General features: G+C 31.4%; 1 protein-coding gene and 3 long non-coding RNA genes across 6 annotated transcripts; all 4 read right to left on the minus strand.

The window, feature by feature from the left end:
- Positions 1–7,246: 7,246 nt before the first annotated feature.
- On the minus strand, positions 7,247–9,314 carry LOC116121282. 2 transcript variants are annotated; one of them, XR_004126706.1, is made up of 3 exons: positions 9,142–9,314; positions 7,957–8,025; positions 7,247–7,336 (listed from the first exon to the last, which is right to left on the minus strand). It is a non-coding gene; the product is annotated as an uncharacterized LOC116121282 (long non-coding RNA). The 2 variants fall into 2 exon arrangements; XR_004126707.1 differs by having other exon boundaries at positions 7,266–7,336; positions 7,868–8,025.
- A 604-nt stretch (positions 9,315–9,918) lies between these two features.
- LOC116121278 lies at positions 9,919–11,302 on the minus strand. Of its 2 annotated transcripts, none has more exons than XR_004126702.1 (4): positions 11,178–11,302; positions 11,020–11,084; positions 10,244–10,929; positions 9,919–9,971 (listed from the first exon to the last, which is right to left on the minus strand). It is a non-coding gene; the product is annotated as an uncharacterized LOC116121278 (long non-coding RNA). The 2 variants fall into 2 exon arrangements; XR_004126701.1 differs by lacking the exon at positions 9,919–9,971 and adding an exon at positions 9,986–10,083.
- A 1,810-nt stretch (positions 11,303–13,112) lies between these two features.
- LOC116121284 lies at positions 13,113–14,092 on the minus strand. The gene is made up of 3 exons (XR_004126709.1): positions 13,944–14,092; positions 13,570–13,648; positions 13,113–13,341 (listed from the first exon to the last, which is right to left on the minus strand). It is a non-coding gene; the product is annotated as an uncharacterized LOC116121284 (long non-coding RNA).
- A 672-nt stretch (positions 14,093–14,764) lies between these two features.
- On the minus strand, positions 14,765–19,434 carry LOC116121298 (probable disease resistance protein At4g27220). Its single transcript, XM_031407251.1, has 2 exons — positions 16,528–19,434; positions 14,765–14,854 (listed from the first exon to the last, which is right to left on the minus strand). Exons 1-2 carry the CDS (start codon positions 19,432–19,434, stop codon positions 14,765–14,767), a joined length of 2,997 nt encoding a protein of 998 aa, XP_031263111.1.
- Positions 19,435–20,235: the final 801 nt, after the last annotated feature.

A 20,235-nucleotide genomic window follows, 5' to 3' on the forward strand; every position in this document is an offset into this window, starting at 1 on the left:
GACACCTCTTGTTTGCCTTGACCTCATCCTCCAAAAACTTTCAGCTTCTGCAGAGATTTTGTCAACTTCTGACTCCAGCTTTGAACATCAGTTTCTATAATTTCTAATGAAACAATTTCCATGGTGAAAACAAGGAAGAGTAGTGTACAGAAGAACAAAAGAGCTAGAAATGTTGAAGTGGTGGCAGAGTTTCAGCTTTGAAGGACCAAAAACACAGATTTGAATGAGTTTTTGGTACCCAAATTCAGATCATAAAATACAATAAATGTTTTATACATTTTTATTATGCAGGCTATCAAAAGCAATCACAATTCACAAAGACACAAACTCTTCAAGCAAGCTACAATTTATTATCTTTTGATTACTTCTTGTCTGCCATTTACATCATTAAAAATATAATATTAGTGGAATTAACTTTGGAAAGCTTACAGTAGTGTTTGATTTCTCTACTAGATTGCAAACAGAATCATGATTAAGCAATTACATATAAGATTACACTGAAAGATGACATCTATGTATATTCTTATACAAACAATTGTAACCTAAAGCTAACACTAATTACAATTGTGATAACTAATTGATATTAAAATATGACATATAATCAAATCTTATTATTGTGTTGGAAATATATATTTAAGTTTTGTTTTTTCTTTTCTACTAGCTAGCATCACATAATATTGTAAATGTAAGCCAAACAAATAAGTACATGCATAAATCACAAGAAGTTCAAGAAATATAAGCCAAAAATTGATCATCTTCTGCAGTGATTTTATCAACCTCCGACATCTAGAATATCAATTTCTATAATTCTAGATTCCTTTTAGCAGCTTTAATTTTGGCTTCTAACTGTCTCCTATACCAGCAAATGATTAATTTGCTTCTCTAAGGGTCCAATGTGTCCTAGTAGTGAAGCAATAACCAAACTGACAGCCTGCTGCACCAAACAAACAGTCTAAGTGCTTCCAACAACTGAAAAAACAATTTCCATGGATGAAAACAAGGAACATAGTAATTAGTTTGAATGAGTTACCCGTTTTGCGCTCAAATGTCAAGTAATTAACCCTTGTCCCCAAGGTCACTTTCTTCAAGCTTACAACAAATTTCACATCCTCATAGTAACAGGGCTCTGAAAAGAAAATTCAAATTAATAATTAATACAAAATCCCAATGATTCTAAGATAACACAACCCCAGTCACAGATTAAAGTATCCAACTATTAAAGTGATCCAAAAAGTATATGTTAACAACATACCTAAGATAACACCTTAGCCATTATCCAAAAGAAAATTAATTAAATAAAACCTCAATGATTCTGGCAAACACACAACCATTAATTTGGAAAGATGGGACAACTAAATGGGCAGAAATCCTTCAGGGCAAACATAAGACTGCAATATGTGAATCTAAGCCAGGAAAAAAAGAAGTGTATTGCAGGAATGACATAAGTTCAAGAAATGTAACATTAGAGAAACAGTTCTAAAGATAAGTAAAGGACCCTTATAAGCATGAGCTTAACAAAGAAAAAATTAAAATTTACAGAAAAATTTCTTCTACAACTGCAGCTAAAGCAAAAATACTATCATACTAATCAGGTCTCTCAATCCAGTTAAGTACATACAATAAATACAAGTTGTTAGAATTCACCACTTACCTTCACGAGTGTTTAGGTAAGACCCATTCCTAGACCAGTACCCGTCGGTGCTCAAGACCAGATTTCCACAAAGGCATCTTAGCAGAATACCAACGGAGCATGCCTGTAAACAGCAAAGTGCAAGCCTCAGCGCTACACAGGCAGCTTCTCTTTGTTTACTGATGAAGACAAGTCTCATCATGTTACATTAGAGGTCTTTTGTCTACTGAGTTGGCGTTTCACAGCAGTACCTGTCCAGTAAAATAAAAACAGCTGGAATGACTATTGCCCACCCGAAATTAACCTCCCTTTATTGTCAGTTTTAAGATAAGCAAACGGCCAAGGTAAAACCCATATTAAACCCTTATGTGCATGAGCATGCATCTGGCTACACAAACAGAGGACATAAATTAAATTTTTTGAAAAATTTTTTCTTCAACTAAATTTAGAGCAAAAAAGTTATATGATACTAACCATCTGTTGCAGCAATGGAAGCTTGTATAGTAAGTTGAGCCTGGGTTCTAAAACAATTAAATGGGGTTCTGCAGGCACTGCAACACCAGAAAAATAAATTAGTTAGGCTTCTTAATTCATATAAATACGTCTAAGTAAATGCAAGTAGTTGGAAATTACCTCACACCTGCTGTAATTCTCGTTGTTTGCAAGCAAGCAAATCAATCATACCAAGTAGTGGCTTCAGTTATGCTTCTTTGAACCATTTGACAACAAACTCACCAGATGTAAGAAACCATTCTTCACAAGCTTTCATCGAACATGTTGCCTTTAACAAACCCAGACTGATTTTATTTTGTCTGGGATAAATGCAACACTCTTTGAGACACCTCCAATGTTTTCAGCTTCTGCAATGATTATATCAACTTCTGACATCCAGCTTTGACATCCAACTGTATCGGAGAACAAAAGAGCTAGAAATGTTGAAGTGACGGTACTACGGTAAGTTTCAGCTTTCGTAGGAACAAAAACATGAAGTTATCGAGTGAGTTGGGGGTCCCAAATTCAGATCCTTAAATAGCATAAATAGTCCAATATATATTTAATTACTAAATATCCTTAGAATTTAATAATTTATAATTACTTAATTTAATTAATAATTAAATCATGGTTTGTTCGTGTTGAAATACGTGAAATCAGAATGAAAAAGCTGAGAAAGGAGACACGTGGAGCCCTTATTTAATATAGTAAATAAAAACAAACTTTTATTTTAAATTTAAGAAGATTTATAACTGTATATTTATAATTTTTAACTAAACTAATGTTATGAAATTTATGCAAATCATTTATAACACGAGAAATATTCGTTTATAAAAATAAATAACTTTAGAAAGTTGTATATTTTTCACGTGGGATTGAATATATTAGAACATATTGAAAATTTTAATTATATCATAAATAAAATCTTATCCTATTAATTTTTTAAGCAAACCTCGACGGTACGAGGAAAATTTTATTAATTAAAAAAAAGATGACACCTAGACAGAGGGGGATGTAATGAGCCTTACCTCTCAAATAAGACTAAATACAATAAAAAAATAAATGAGAAAAAATATTATGCATGAATTACAAAGAATATATACAAAAGCTTTACATACACCATTAATGTTTCTAATAAATATATACAAACAATCATAGGAATGACAGAACAAACCAATTATTACAATCTCTAGCATTGACATCTCAATACTTTCATCGGAAATTCTTCTTCTTCGTCTTCCTATAAACATTCAGCATTTAGAGATTTTATTTAGACTAAATTTATAAAATAATCAATTACTTCTAATTACAAATAAAAGTGTTTAAAAAATATTTTGAATGATATATTACTTTAGGAAGGATTTTCGAATAAAAAATTAATTGTGTAAATAATAATTACTAAAATAGCCTAAAAATCAAATAAGGTATAAACTAATTTTTTATGCGAATAATTATTTAATCTAATTGTAATAAAATATTGGCCTAATTTAAATAAAAATAAAAAAACACTATCTACAAGATTGAATTTTTCCCTATCGTCCATAGCAAACGCCACTTTCATACTCATTTGCCAATATCGTTTGACTATCACCGTGGTACCATTGAAGTCGACAGATGAGCTACCAAAGACGACGAGCTATCACCAAAACTAGTGACCATCTATTGATCCATCAATTTTTATTTTATTTTTCCTTGTGTATCAATGTTAGTAATTAATATATAATAATCATATGAACGATCAAGCAAATCAAAGTATTACAATTTCTTGTGTTGTTCAATAATACTGAATAATAATATATAAAACATGATTCATACCATTTTTACTCTCAAATTTAAGTCGATCCCTCCGCCTGATTCTCCTACAAAAACAATAGTTTTTTAGTAATGGACACCCCTTGAACTTATTATTTAAAATGTATAATTTCAAATATAGATATGAAAAATATCACACACTTAATATGATGAGATTTATTATTTAAAATGTATAACTTGTTTTGAAAAAAATAAAAATAAAAAAAATAAAAGAGAAATGAAACAATGTTCACATAATAAATTGAACTTATTATAATTTTATTAAGAAAAGAAACAAATTATTTATTAGGATAACAGATTAAAATAATAATAATTAAAAAATACTTATCTGAAAAATTAATTATAATATAATTGTAAAATTATAAAAATTGGTTTTTTCTTTTTGCTGTAGCCAGGGGGAGCCATCGCTGCTCCGCCCGTGTTTGTGGATTATCTACAACTTAACCTATTTGGAACTTAAAATTTAATAAATTATAAAATAATTACTTAATTTAATGAAAAGGTTGAAATGCAGTGAAATCAGACTGAAAAAGTTGAGAAAGGAGACACGTGGGGTCCTCATATAATATGTAAATAAAAAAACAAATCAATTTATCAGAGGAGGCATATTCATTTATATAATAAATAACTTTGTTACCTATTTGGGCTTATGTTAAAATAATCATTAGATTTTATATACAATTTCTGTATAATTGACATGATGATATCATAACAATTGCATATAAAAAGTGTATTGGGTTGGGAAACTCTTGGCAACTAGCTAGGCATGAATGTTGAAGATATATATATATATATATATATATATATATATAATGCCCTTAAATTACAAACACGTAACAATTATCTTCACCAACTTGGGAATTAGGCATTCAAACCCCTATCTTCAATTTCAAAAAACCTGTGAAGAATAAAAACTAGCCAACATGTACATCGGTCAACCACTATCGGTGGGATTAGAGATGGGCAATTAGGACTGGGTCCAAAAACTCAATCCAAAAACTCGGTCCTAAGAGACCTGGTCCTGTGGAGGAGGGTCCAATCCCTCCATTGGGTCCTCGGGCCTGGGCCCAATCCCTTATACAATTACTGTAACCCCTTATAAATTTTGAAATAAACATAAATTATAGGGGTTAAAAGAAAATATTACAAAATTTATTTTTAAAAAAATTCTCCAAGCCCTAAAAAATTTATAAATTTTACCCCTAAAAAATACTAAAAACCTCCTACAAAATTTCGTTTCGCCCCTAAAATATAAAAAAAAAAATCGGGGGAAAAAAAAAATTTCCAAGCCCATAAGACCGGTCCGAGTCCTAAAGTTGCTCTAGGTGGGATCTATTTATAATTACAACATATTTATTTGTGGGAATAACACTACAGAACATAAGGTAGAGGTTATAATGTTAATTCTCCTACAGATGATAAAATTTAAACTTGTTAATTTATGATTCAATGGTCTACAATCTTCTAAAATATTTCAATTCATTTATGCCAATGCCAAAACCATTTTTAAATAAAAGGTAAATATTCAAAAAGAATTAAATTTTAAATTATTTCAGGAGACAAGAATAAAATAAAAATTAAAGTTTATGCACCTACATTGATCAAATAAGATTTTATCTTTTTTTTCCAAGTTTTTATGTGTGACAAAAGAACAAACAAATTAAAGAATAGCAAAAGCAGGAAGATGCAAACCGTCTGTTGCAGTCATGGAAGCTTGTATAGGCAGAAGCTGAGCCTGGGTTCAAAAAACAAATTAAATAAGGTCCTGATCAGGAATTGCAACACCAGAATGATAAACTAATTAAACTTCTGAATCCAATTAAGCAGAAGTCGTGACTTTTTTTTATGCTTCTTTGAACTATTTGACAACAAACTCACCACACGTAAAGGACCATTCCTCACAAGCATTTCATCAAACATGTTGCATGAAGAAACAATTCCTCAAAAGCATTTCATCAAACAAGTTCTATGAAATGCTTTTAACAAACCCAGCAAGTATAAAAACACAAAACACTACACAATTTTAACATATAATCAGCACAGCATAAATTTTATTCTTTACCTGTTCACTGAGTTGATCACGTTGTCTGGGATTTATTTACAACTCCATTAACTTTTTAAGAGAGGGTAGAACACCACGGGATATTAATGGTTGCTTCCAACAAGAATTCAAATGTAAGAACCTGAGAATAGTTAATTGACTCAAGGATATGGGGATTTCCTCAATAAGATCAGAATTGGAGAGGTCAAGTATCTCAAGTTTACTTAGCTTTCCAGAGCTTCATATTCCGCCAGATTAGGTAGACGTCGACGTAGGGAACAGTTATGCCAACGCCCATCGTGCGTCGGGGTAGTCCATGTTTCTCGCGGTGAACATAAAGCAACTTGAATTGAGTTGAATTTTCCCGGATTCTCTAAGCGTGTAATTGGTGAAAAAATGTGTGTAGATGAATCAAAATGCAAAGGAAATGGGTGGAAAGGTGGGCGAAACAGCACAGGATGTTACTGAGAAGGCAAAACAAACAGTGGAAGGAGCATGGGGCTCAGCTAAGGATACAGCTCAGAAAGCTAAAGAATCATTGATGGGCAATGCTGAAGCTTCCAAGGAAACCGTCAAACAACATGCTGAGGAAGTGAAGAAAAACATGAACATGAAGAACTGATTACTGTTTTTGTTCTATCTCATATTAAGTTTCACTCTTATATATCTATATATAGTTATTTTGTAGTAGTGCAGATGTCTCAGCACCGTAAGAAAGTGATGAACTATCTGTTTTGAGTCAGCTTTAACTAGCTCACTTTATATAACTCTTCGTATTTTAAGTTTAAACCTAAAGAAATTTAACTTAAGTTTCTGGAATGAATGCATGTCTACTTCGTTTGTTTGTTATCACATTCGAGACATATTCATTTATATAAATAAATAATATTTCAAGTGGGATTGAATATATTGAAAAATAATATATTTGACTTTAAATATCTTTCACGACAATAAGGTTAAGAGTGTCATATACCTAATTTATAGTAAGTAAATTTCAATTACATCGTAAATAAAATCTTATATTATTAATTTTTTTTAAGCAAACCTCGACGGTACGAGAAAAATTTTATTAATTGAAAAAAAAAAGATGACACCTAGATAGAAGGGTACATAATTAGCCTTACCTCTCAAATAAGACTAAATACAATAAAAAGTAAAAAAAATAAGAAAAATGATTATGCATGAATTACAAAGAACAAATATAAAAGCTTTTACACACACCATTAATATTTGTAAAATATATATATACAAAATAATCATATGAATGATAGAGCAAATCAAATTATTACAATCTCTTGCATCAACATCTTAATATCTTTCAAAAGAAGTTTTTCATCTTCTTTTTCTTCGTCTTCTTCTTACTACAAAAACAATCAGCATTTAGGAGATTTTATTTAGACTTAATTTTTGATTGTTATTGTATTTAGAAAATAGAGTAAGCTGTGTTAAGATCTTCAAAAGATGAAAAGCAAAAAATAAATTATCTTTGTATATCTATCTTCAAGAAATAAAATATCTTTGATTATGAGCACATTCTCTGATCGTACACCAAATTTCCCATCTTCGTAGATACAGAGTTCTAAGAAGCAAATTCAAATTACACAAAGTACATATAATTTCTGTTCATTTTGAACAAATACTACACCAAGTACATATAATTTCTTAAAAAATATCTAAATTTACTTTTGCCATTTCCAAAACCACTTTTAACTAAAAAGTTTACAAGTACAAACAGAATTCAAATTTAAAATATTTTATATTACACTTTAATTTGATTGATTTATTATGTAAATCTATTTTAATATTTACACTAAAAATTACTAAATAAAAGTGTATTTTTTGTTATTTTACATGCAACATATGTAGCTTATTAAAGAGAATGCAAAGCTTACCCTGTACACAATTCAAGCAAGGAACTAGATATCAGTCTAAAAATTGTGTTTTTTGGATTGAATTATGACTTAGCCGTACATATCATGACCAATAAGCAAGTTGTGAGCTAATCCTTCTTGCATTAAGACCACAGCAAGATCAGCACAAGCTACAGGATCTGAAATTCAAAGAACAATGCACAGATTTACAGTCGGAGATAAACAACCCTTCCGTAACACAAACTCAACACATGTTCGTATAATAAATGAATCATTAGAGAATAAAGAAACAATGTAATTATGTCAATTTCTTAGACTCAAAACACAATTACAGTATATATTAAAGGCGACAATAGCTCAAACCAACAAAAGATTTCTTCTACATATACATTAAAGTATTGGAAAAATTAATCATAAAATTTCAAAAGAATCATCATCAAGGTACACCAGAAAATTAAATAAAATGTTGAAGACCATTTTCTGTCCAACCAAATTATGTGAATGTAACTTTATTCCCCTGTATTATAGTAGTGATGAGTTTTAAATGTTTCCTTTAACGACTTTCTAAAGGAAAAGAGGAGCTTACTGTTAACTTCTTTTGCTCTGGTAATTATTTTCTTTATCTAATAATCTCTGAAAAGACTGGAAAAGAAGAAAAGATGAGGTGCATTCTCAAATTAAAGCACAATGGTCATTTTTTAAAGAAAACAAAAAAGCAAAGTGAATTCTTCCTTTTAAATTGTTGTTGTTTCCTTTTGTGGACAGATGGTATGAAAATTTTTGGAGATATGTTTGGATATAGCATAAAAAAGAAGCCTCAATTAATTCAGCGTGTCTGTAATTATAAAATATTTATCTGTATATTTTGAACATATGCTACATAAAATATATATAATTTTTTAAAACATATAAGTAAAGTTTAAAATACAAAAGGAATTAAAAATTTAAGAATATTTTGAGAAACAAGAAGATGGGAAGTTGAACCATTGCCACAAACTGTCTCTTAATAAAAGAAAACTAAAATTTAGGCACCTATATGGAACAAATAAGATTTTATCTTTTACTACCCCCTTTTTTCCAAGAAGTGTTTTAAGTGTCTATTTCAGCCATGAAAAGTTGTGCTTTTTTCATGCAATACAAATCCAAAATCTTATGCGACAAAAGAACAAACTAAAGAAAACCAAAAGCACAAAGTTAATTGAAGCATGAATAATGCTGATGACAAAATATAGAGCATATTATTATTTTGAATAGAAAGATTGGGAAGAATCAGTGGAAATAGATTATTAACTTACCCATGTTATATGCTCAAATGTCAAGTAACCCTGTCACTGAAATTGAATTTTGTATCCACCTCTTTGATTATGAACACATTATCTAATATTAAACCAACTTTCCCATCTTCATAGAAACAGATTTCTAAGAAGCAAATTCAAAATAATTATATAACTAAATATAAACCCCGACGATTCAGATTAACTAATTATTTTGGAAAGACTTAAGACAACTACATGAGCAGAAATTCATTCAGAGTTCAGCGCAAACATAAGATTGCATTATGTAAATGGCAAGGGTAAAATCTACACTAAAACCCTTGTAAGCACCAGCTCTTTAACAAATAAAAACTAAACTATTCAGACAAATTTCTTCTACAACTGCAGCTACAGCAAAAATACTATGATACTAATTAGGCTTCTCAATCCAGTTAAGTACATACAAGTAAATAGAAGTTATTAGAATTCACCAGTTACCATCTTGAATGTTTAGGTAAGACCCAATTCCATGACCAATACTCTGTCGATATTCAAGAACATATTTCCACAGAGACATCCTAGCAAAAATACCAAGGGTGCATGCCTGTAGAAGGTGATTTATTCAATCAATTAGTGCAATCTACTTATGCAGACCAGTGTTACCTAATAATTTCCAATTTGCTGCAGTTGCACTCACTTATAACAATTAAAAAAACATTAAAATCTTAATCAAGTGTGTCAATGGACTAAAGTATGCAGCAAGGCATACTTTAATAACGTAACATATGCCAACATTCATTAACGTTTAGATATAAAGGAATTCAATGACCAGTAGTAATCAACACCATCTTTGCATAGAGGCTTGCTGATTCCTACAAGAAGGTCAGGGGCAATACTAGTAGAAAGTGATTGAAATCTACGTAAGCAGATTCAATATTTGGAATCTTCAAGAGAGTTGGGAGATTCATAAACCATACCAGATGCCTTGAGTCAAGTATTAAAGAGTAAAAAGGGATTAGAAAAGTGAACCAGGTGTCCACAAAGGCAAGACTAAATAACTTAACAATAAAATTAATAGTTAAATATGACATTTCTTCTTTACACATATTAGGCACAGCAAGCAGAAGAAAGCAATGGAGCTCACCTTTGTTAAACCGAAAAAGCATCACTTTGCTTTCTCAGAAAGGGCTGGATCTCATGTGTGAACTGTTCCAGACAACCTTCAGAAAGTTCTACCTGAAAAGTTTCTAAAAGCATAACAAAATTTAAAGCTAGAACACAATGAATATTTCATATACTTTAATCCATGCTTACAAATAACTGATGATTCGGACAACTAGACAAGTGTGAAGTCAGAAGAAATTGTAGCATTTTTAACCATAAAAAGTGGAATGAGTTTTTTAAAATCGTTGAATCTTCAAATCGTTCTTCCTCAGTCGTGAACAAAAGAGTTAAAGAGTATATCTTGCACAATAGATATATATTCAACCCAACCTTTTCTCTTGCAGTTCTTCATGTCCTGGCAAAGTCATATTCTTCATATTCATTAAATAAACCGCAATCAAACAATTAATTGAGACAATTTATCAAGCACTTTAAAAGCATAATTAATTTGAGATAACCAATACCCAAAAAGAGATGTACCACAACAACAGTAGATCAGTGGCCAAACCAGTAGATCATGAGGGCCACGAGAGTAGATTGCTTCGGCTACACAAGCTGCTCTCAGCGGAGGCAAAGCGCAGTCCAAGCCTTAGTGTTGAAGATAAGTAAATTGCCAAAGTAAATCTATACTAAAATCCTTATGTGCATAAGTATTACAGTATACATCTGGGTATACACAAGAATATATATTAAAATTTTATGAAAAATTTTTACTACAACTTCAATTGAAAGCAAAAACAGCAGTCCAATACTAACCATCTGTTGCCGTCATGGAAGCTTGTAAAGGCACAAGTTGGGCCTGGGTTCAAAAGCTAATTGACCTGCTTAGGCATTAAAACACCAGAAAGATAAACTAATTAGGCTTCTCAAACCAATTAATAACATCTATATAAATGCAAGTAGTAGGAAATTACCTCACGCCAGGCTGTAATTCTGGTTCATTTGCAAGTAAACCAATCAGTTCCAAGTAGTGGCTTCAATTATGCTTCATTGAACCATTTGACAACAAACTCACCAAATCCCAAGGAACCATTCCTCACAAACATGTTGCATGAAATGCCTTTAATAAACCCAGAATGTATTACAACATAAAAGCTGCACAATTCTAACATGTAATCAACCAAAAAAAAAAAAAAAAAATTCTTTACCAGTTTACTAGGCCGGTTACGTTGTCCGGGATTAATGCACCACTCATTTAGACACCTCTTGTTTGCCTTGACCTCATCCTCCAAAAACTTTCAGCTTCTGCAGAGATTTTGTCAACTTCTGACATCCAGCTTTGAACATCAGTTTCTATAATTTCTAATGAAACAATTTCCATGGATGAAAACAAGGAAGAGTACTGTATAGAAGAACAAGAGCTAGAAATGTTGAAGTGGTGGCAGAGTTTCAGCTTTTGAAGGACCAAGAAAACACAGATTTTGAATGAGTTTTGGTACCCAAATTCAGATCATAAAATACAATAAAATGTTTTATAACATTTTTATTATGCAGGCTATCAAAAGCAATCACAATTCATAAAGACACAAACTCTTCAAGCAAGCTGACAAGTTATATATCTTTTGATTACTTCTTGTCTGCCATTTACATCATTAAAAATATAATATTAGTGGAATTAACTTTAGGAAAGCTTACAGTAGTGTTTGATTCTTCTACTAGAATTGTCAAAACAGAAATCATGATTAAAGCAATTACATAATAAGATTACACTGAAAGATGACATCTATGTATATTCTTATACAAACAATTGTAACCTAAAGCTAACACTAATTACAATTGTGATAACTAATTGATATTAAAATATGACATATAATCAAATCTTATTATTTGTTGGAAAATATATATATTAAGTTTTGTTTTTTCTTTTCTACTAGCTAGCATCACATAATATTGTAAATGTAAGCCAGAAACAAATAAGTACATGCATAAATCACAAGAAGTTCAAGAAATATAAGCCAAAAATTGATCATCTTCTGCAGTGATTTTATCAACCTCCGACATCTAGAATATCAATTTCTATAATTTCTAGATTCCTTTTAGCAGCTTTAATTTTGGCTTCTAACTGTCTCCTATACCAGCAAATTGATTAATTTGCTTCTCTAAGGGTCCAATGTGTCCTAGTAGTGAAGCAAGTAACCAAACTGACAGCCTGCTGCACCAAACAAACAGTCTAAGTGCTTCCAACAACTGAAAAAACAATTTCCATGGATGAAAACAAGGAACAGTAGTTAATTAGTTTGAATGAGTTACCCCTGTTTTGCGCTCAAATGTCAAGTAATTAACCCTTGTCCCCAAGGTCACTTTCTTCAAGCTTACAACAAATTTCACATCCTCATAGTAACAGGGCTCTGAAAAGAAAATTCAAATTAATAATTAATACAAAATCCCAATGATTCTAAGATAACACAACCCCAGTCACAGATTAAAGTATCCAACAGATTAAAGTGATCCAAAAAGTATATGTTAACAACATACCTAAGATAACACCATAGCCATTATCCAAAAGGGAATTAATTAAATATAAAACCTCAATGATTCTGGCAATAACACACAACCATTAATATTGGAAAGAGTGAGACAACTAATATTGGCAAACATAAGACTGCATTATGTGTATTTGCATGAATGACAATAAGTTCAAGAAATGTAACATTAGAGAAACAGTTCTAAAGATAAGTAAAGGACCCTTATAAGCATGAGCTCTTAACAAAGAAAAAATTAAAATTTACAGAAAAATTTCTTCTACAACTGCGGCTAAAGCAAAAATTCTATGATACTAATTAGGCTTCTCAATCCAATTAAGTACATATAAGTAATACAAGTAGTTAGAATTCATGACTTACCTTTATGAGTGTTTAGGTAAGACCCAATTCCTAGACCAGTACCCCGTCGGTGCTCAAGACCAGATTTCCACAAAGGCATCTTAGCAAGAATACCAACGGAGCATGCCTGTAAACAGCAAAGTGCAAGCCTCAGCGCTACACAGGCAGCTTCTCTTTGTTTACTGATGAAGACAAAGTCTCATCATGTTACATTAGAGGTCTTTTGTCTACTGAGTTGGCGTTTCACAAGCAGTACCTGTCCAGTAAAAATAAAAACAGCTGGAATGACTATTGCCCACCCGGAAATTAACCTCCCTTTATTGTCAGTTTTAAGATAAGCAAACGGCCAAGGTAAAACCCATATTAAAACCCTTATGTGCATGAGCATGCATCTGGCTACACAAACAGAGGACATAAATTAAAATTTTTTGAAAAATTTTTTCTTCAACTAAATTTAGAGCAAAAACAGTTATATGATACTAACCATCTGTTGCAGCAATGGAAGCTTGTATAGTAAGTTGAGCCTGGGTTCTAAAACTAATTAAATGGGGTCTGCTCAGGCACTGCAACACCAGAAAAATAAATTAGTTAGGCTTCTTAATCATATTAAATACGTCTAAGTAAATGCAAGTAGTTGGAAATTACCTCACACCATGCTGTAATTCTCGTTTGTTTGCAAGCAAGCAAATCAATCAGTACCAAGTAGTGGCTTCAGTTATGCTTCTTTGAACCATTTGACAACAAACTCACCAGATGTAAGAAACCATTCTTCACAAGCATTTCATCGAACATGTTGCCTTTAACAAACCCAGACTGATTTTATGTTGTCTGGGATAAATGCAACACTCTTTGAGACACCTCCAAAATGTTTTCAGCTTCTGCAATGATTATATCAACTTCTGACATCCAGCTTTGACATCCAACTGTATCGGAGAACAAAAGAGCTAGAAATGTTGAAGTGACGGTACTACGGTAGAGTTTCAGCTTTCGTAGGAACAAGAAAACATGAAGTTATCGAGTGAGTTTGGGGTTCCCAAATTCAGATCCTTAAATAGCATAAATAGTCCAATATATATTTTAATTACTAAAATATCCTTAGAATTTAATAATTATATAATTACTTAATTTAATTAATAATTAAATCATGGTTTGTTCGTGTTGAAATACGTGAAATCAGAATGAAAAAGCTGAGAAAGGAGACACGTGGAGCCCTTATTTAATATAGTAAATAAAAAACAAACTTTTATTTTAAATTTAAGAAGTATTTAATAACTGTATATTTTATAATTTTTAACTAAACTAATGTTTATGAAATTTATGCAAATCAATTTATAACACGAGAAATATTCGTTTATAAAAATAAATAACTTTAGAAAGTTGTATATTTTTCACGTGGGATTGAATATATTAGAACATATTGAAAATTTTAATTATATCATAAATAAAATCTTATCCTATTAATTTTTTAAGCAAACCTCGACGGTACGAGGAAAATTTTATTAATTAAAAAAAAAGATGACACCTAGACAGAGGGGGATGTAATGAGCCTTACCTCTCAAATAAGACTAAATACAATAAAAAATAAAATGAGAAAAAATGATTATGCATGAATTACAAAGAATATATACAAAAGCTTTTACATACACCATTAATGTTTCTAATAAATATATACAAAACAATCATAGGAATGACAGAACAAACCAAATTATTACAATCTCTAGCATTGACATCTCAATAACTTTCATCGGAAATTCTTCTTCTTCGTCTTCCTATAAAAACATTCAGCATTTAAGAGATTTTATTTAGACTAAATTTATAAAATAATCAATTACTTCTAATACTACAAATTAAAAGTGTTTATAAAAATATTTTGAATGATTATATACTTTAGGAAGGATTTTCGAATAAAAAATTAATTGTGTAAATAATAATTACTAAAATAGCCTAAAAATCAATATAAGGTATAAACTAATTTTTTATGCGAATAATTATTTAATCTAATTGATAATAAAATATTGGCCTAATTTAAATAAAAAATAAAAAACACTATCTAACAAGATTGAATTTTTCCCTATCGTCCATAGCAAAACGCCACTTTCACTACTCATTATGCCAATATCGTTTGACTATCAGCGTGGTACCATTGAAGTCGACAGATGAGCTACCAAAGACGACGAGCTATCACCAAAACTAGTGACCATCTATTGATCCATCAATTTTTATTTTATTTTTCCTTGTGTATCAATGTTAGTAATTAATATATACATAATCATATGAACGATCAAGCAAATCAAAGTATTACAATTTCTTGTGTTGTTCAATAATACTGAATAAATAATATGATAAAACATGATTCATACCATTTTTACTCTCAAATTTAAGTCGATCCTCCTGCCTGATTCTCCTACAAAAACAATAAGTTTTTTTAGTAATGGACACCCCTTGAACTTTATTATTTAAAATGTATAATTTCAAATATAGAATATGAAAAATTATCACACACTTAATATGATGAGATTTATTATTTAAAATGTATAACTTGTTTTGAAAAAAAATAAAAATAAAAAAAATAAAAGAGGAAATGAAAACAATGTTCACATAATAAATTGAACTTATTATAATTTTATTAAGAAAAGAAACAAAATTATTTATTAGGAATAACAGATTTAAAATAATAATAATTAAAAAAATAACTTATCTGAAAAATTAATTATAATTATAATTGTAAAATTATAAAAATTGGTTTTTTCTTTTTTGCTGTAGCCAGGGGGAGCCATCGCCTGCTCCGCCCGTGTTTGTGGATTATCTACAACTTACCTGATTTGGAACTTAAAATTTAATAAATTATAAAATAATTACTTAATTTAATGAAAAGGTTGAAATGCAAGTGAAATCAGACTGAAAAAGTTGAGAAAGGAGACACGTGGGGTCCTCATATAATATAGTAAATAAAAAAACAAATCAATTTATCAGAGGAGGCATATTCATTTATATAAATAAATAACTTTGTTACCTGATTTGGGCTTTATGTTAAAAATAATCATTAGATTTTATATACAATTTTCTGTATAATTGACATGATGATATACATAACAGATTGCATATAAAAAGTGTATTGGGTTGGGAAACTCTTGGCAACTAGCTAGGCATGAATGTTGATAAAGTTATTCATTCAATCTCAAATCTTAAAACACTTTACCTTTGTTAGCACATCACTTTCTCAACTTGGTCACCATTATCCAAACCTCATTCCTTCCTTTTAATCTAAACACAAATCAATTTGTATTAATATATACTGTTACTCTATTGAATTGAATGTCATATTTATATACATTTAATTCAAATAAAGTGCTTCAATGAGAAGATCATCAATGCAAAATGCTAAAACTTTACAATATTAATTACAACATGTAATGTAGCTCTTTCATCGTCAACTACATACCTGTTCATTGAACAACTCTTGCACTGTGGCATTCAAGTTGCTATTCCAACGTTCTTTATTCCATCCTACAACCACTTTGTTAAGCTTGGGTGCCACTTGCTCTCCATAACCAAAGGTCTTCATTTTTCCACATCTATATATACGTAATATCTCCAATGCTGGGTATTCAATAGTATATGACCCAGAGCTAAAACAAGTGAGGCTTCCTAGACCTCCAAGTGACATGTCGTACAAACTAGGAAACACTATCCTCTCTATTGATGCTTCTTTTTCTCCTTTCTCATTTGTGACTATTTCTTCTATTGTTGAGCATCTCCATATTTGAAGACTTTTGAGCTTCACCAGGCATTTGACAATGGAAGGGGTGAAGAGGTTTTTTAATTTAGGACACCTAATTATTTGTATAGAAGTTAGGTTTCCCAAACTTGGGGATGTTATGGTGTGGTCTAACTCCTCATCCAAAGATTCTTTCTTCTCAAAGATCTCCTCTAAATTATTGCAATCCTTTATATATATTTTTTCCAAACAAATAAGGCTTTGGAGTAGAGTTGGTGAAAATAGTTTTATCAACTTATCGCATGACCAAAGTTCTACTCTCTTCAAGCTACAAAGGCTTACGGATTGATGGTCACCATTCCGTATATGTGACAACTCTGGCAAAAATGCCAATTTTAGATACTCTAACGATGAGAGTAACTTGGCTTCTCCCTCTGCAATCTTAATATCTTTACAATCAAATATATACACCAATGATTTACAAGATGTGATATCAAGATACTTCAATTCATTGAACCCTTCTTCAACTAGGTTATGGCTAATACTCTCTAAATTAGCAATTTCCTCTAAAAATAGCCTCTCGGTTCTTTTGAGCAAACCTTTAACCCAGTCATATATTTTTGAAATGTTGGTTTGTGAGACAAGCATATTTCTTGAGTATCTACTCTCATCCATAGAAGCATCAAAATATTCACTATAACCTATTCTTAATTTAAAGTTGGATAGGTTATTTTGGAATACCAACAATTTTGGTGAGAGGTCAAGGTTTGAAATAAAAATCTCTAAATGAGTCAATCGGGACAAGGCTTCTAACTCAACAAGATTGGCATTGCTTTTCAAATTTTCACTTTCATATTCCCATTGCCTAAATCCATTAATGTACAACTCCTCTAACTTTTTAAGTGAGGGTATAACACCACAAGTTATTAGTGTTAACTCCTTACAATTATTCAAATCTAATAACTTGAGATTACTTAATTGGCTAAAGGAAGCGGGGATCTCTTGAATAGAAGATTTGAAAAGGCTAAGAATCTCTAGTTTACTAAGACTTCCAATCACTGATAGGTCACCCAACTTGCAACCACTAAGATTTAGTGTTTTAATTGTTGAGAGAAATGAAAGTGATTCAGGCAATGACAAGAGTTCAGTTTGACTCAAATCTAAAACACTAAGATTTTTCATACCTTGAAAGAAATTACTAGGGACAACTAACTGAAAATTATTATTCTGCAGTAACAAAGCCTGCAGTTTTGGACATTCCAACCCACTAGGTAGCTCCCTAATATAATTTGCCATCAATGAGATACACGTGAAATCTTCAAATGTATCTTTGTTTGGCCACTCTTTTAGACCAATTCCAGCTTTTACCATAAACTTACGGTTGTATTTAGGGGCTATAGTTATTGCAAAATCACGAACAACGTCATGCATTTTAACGTGCTCTTCACCATCATCAATTAAGAGAAAATAAGAGGTGATGGTATTTACAATAGCATGTACTCTGTCTCTAGCATCTTCTGTTGTCTCATCAGTATCTCCAAACCACCTCAAGCCCATCCAATATCTAACCAAATCTTCAACTGAAATGCTGTAGTCCTCTGGAAATAAGCTACAAAATAAGAAAAGTGATTTTGATTCCACATTTTCTAGATAATTGAAGCTCAGTTCCAAAGATGAAAACACGATTCCCTCCATTCCTTGGATGCTTGTTGGGTTGGACTTTTGAAGTTGTCGTGCCGCATTGCTCCACACATGCTTGTTCTTCCCCTTTAAGGCCCCTGCTACTGTGACAATCGCAATCGGCAAACCGCCACATTTAGCAGCTACATCTCTTGCAATTGGATTTATATCAGTAGTTTCAACAATCGTGCCAGCCAGCTCCTTGAATAAGGCCCAAGACTCTTGTTTTGACAAAGTTTCAACTATAAATTTCTTTTGACAATTCATTTGATCACAGACGTTTATGCTTCGAGAGGTGATTACAATTTTACAACCTCTATGGCTTTCTCCAAAAGGAATACCAATATCATCAAGCTTTATTTTTCTCCAAACATCGTCTAGTATTACGAGAATCCGCTTCTTCTCCATGATTCTCCCCGATAAGAAACTTGCTCTTTCTATTTCAGAATTAGCAGGTAGAGATGCCGTTACACCTAACATGTCAGCAATTTCTCCTTGAATCCTCATTATGCTAGGAGTTTGAGAGACAACTGCCATCACTACTGGATCATATATCTTTTCATCTTTTAATTGTTTGCCCATTTCTTTTACTAGTGTGGTTTTACCCACACCCCCCATCCCACATATTCCAATTATGTAGACACCATCATCATCAACTAACGCCTTCACGATTTCCTTCTTAATTGAATTTCTAGATTCAAAAGGGCCAGAAGAAAATACCTCGGATGATGATATAATTCCCGAAGGAGGAGCAGGAATTGACACACTCTCAATCTTTGCCGCTTCTTGGAGCTGATTAGAAATCGCCAGAGTCTGCTTCTTTGCTTCCTTACTGAATCGATAATGTTGTCTGAGATTAATGCACCACCCTTTGAGGCACCTCTTATTTGCTTTGTCTTCATCTTCCAAAAACCTTTTAGCTTTTGCGGAAATATTATCAGCTTCAGCCATCCAACTATTTGAAAAATCACCAAGATGATTTCTCCATGTCTTTTAGCAAATTTGATTTTCTTTTGTACTGTGTCTCTACTGTCTGCAACTTTTAGCTTGATTTTTCAAGTTTTCAACGTTGTCATTGTAATGAAACAAGTAACCGAGTTGATCGCAGCAGCTGCAAACAACACTTTCGAACTCCACACATTGAGGAAACAATTTCCATGGCTTGGTTTTTTTTTTTTTTTTTTTTTTTTTTTTTTTTTTTTTTTTTCAGTTGGGTATAAGGAGAAAATTATGTTTTGAGTGTTTGAAGGTGAAAGAAGAAAAATATATAGGACTTTAGGCAGGGTTTTAGGAGAATTTTTTTGGTTCAGTTTGTAACAAAGAGTAGGAAAACAAAGAGATGAATAGGAAACAAGTATGTTGTTTGCTGTGAAATGATAAGAAAAAAGGAGTAAAACATATGAAGCAAAGAAAAGTAAATGATTTGTGGAAGGAAAAAGTATATATATATATATAAATATCCTTTCAATGCAAAAAGAATTTTGTACGTATTGTTGTTCAATTACCAATCACTTAGAGATGCATGCTTAAGAAAGAAATCAAAGTATAATTTGCTGAAGATCCTCCTTGCCTTCAGTTTTAAGGCTGCAGCTTGGTTCCATCCTTATTACAAACTCATTCTTCTCTCTTATAATTGTTTCTAAGTTAGAATCTCTAATTTTGTATATATTCTTGTCTTTGGAAAGAGGAAATCATAAAGAAAAGTGATTATATGATAAGAGGAGAGGAAGCAAGGTATGCAATTCATCTTGC

This window comes from Pistacia vera, unplaced genomic scaffold (assembly GCF_008641045.1).
Source record: "Pistacia vera cultivar Batoury unplaced genomic scaffold, PisVer_v2 Contig971, whole genome shotgun sequence".
In the NCBI taxonomy this organism is placed as follows: domain Eukaryota; kingdom Viridiplantae; phylum Streptophyta; class Magnoliopsida; order Sapindales; family Anacardiaceae; genus Pistacia; species Pistacia vera.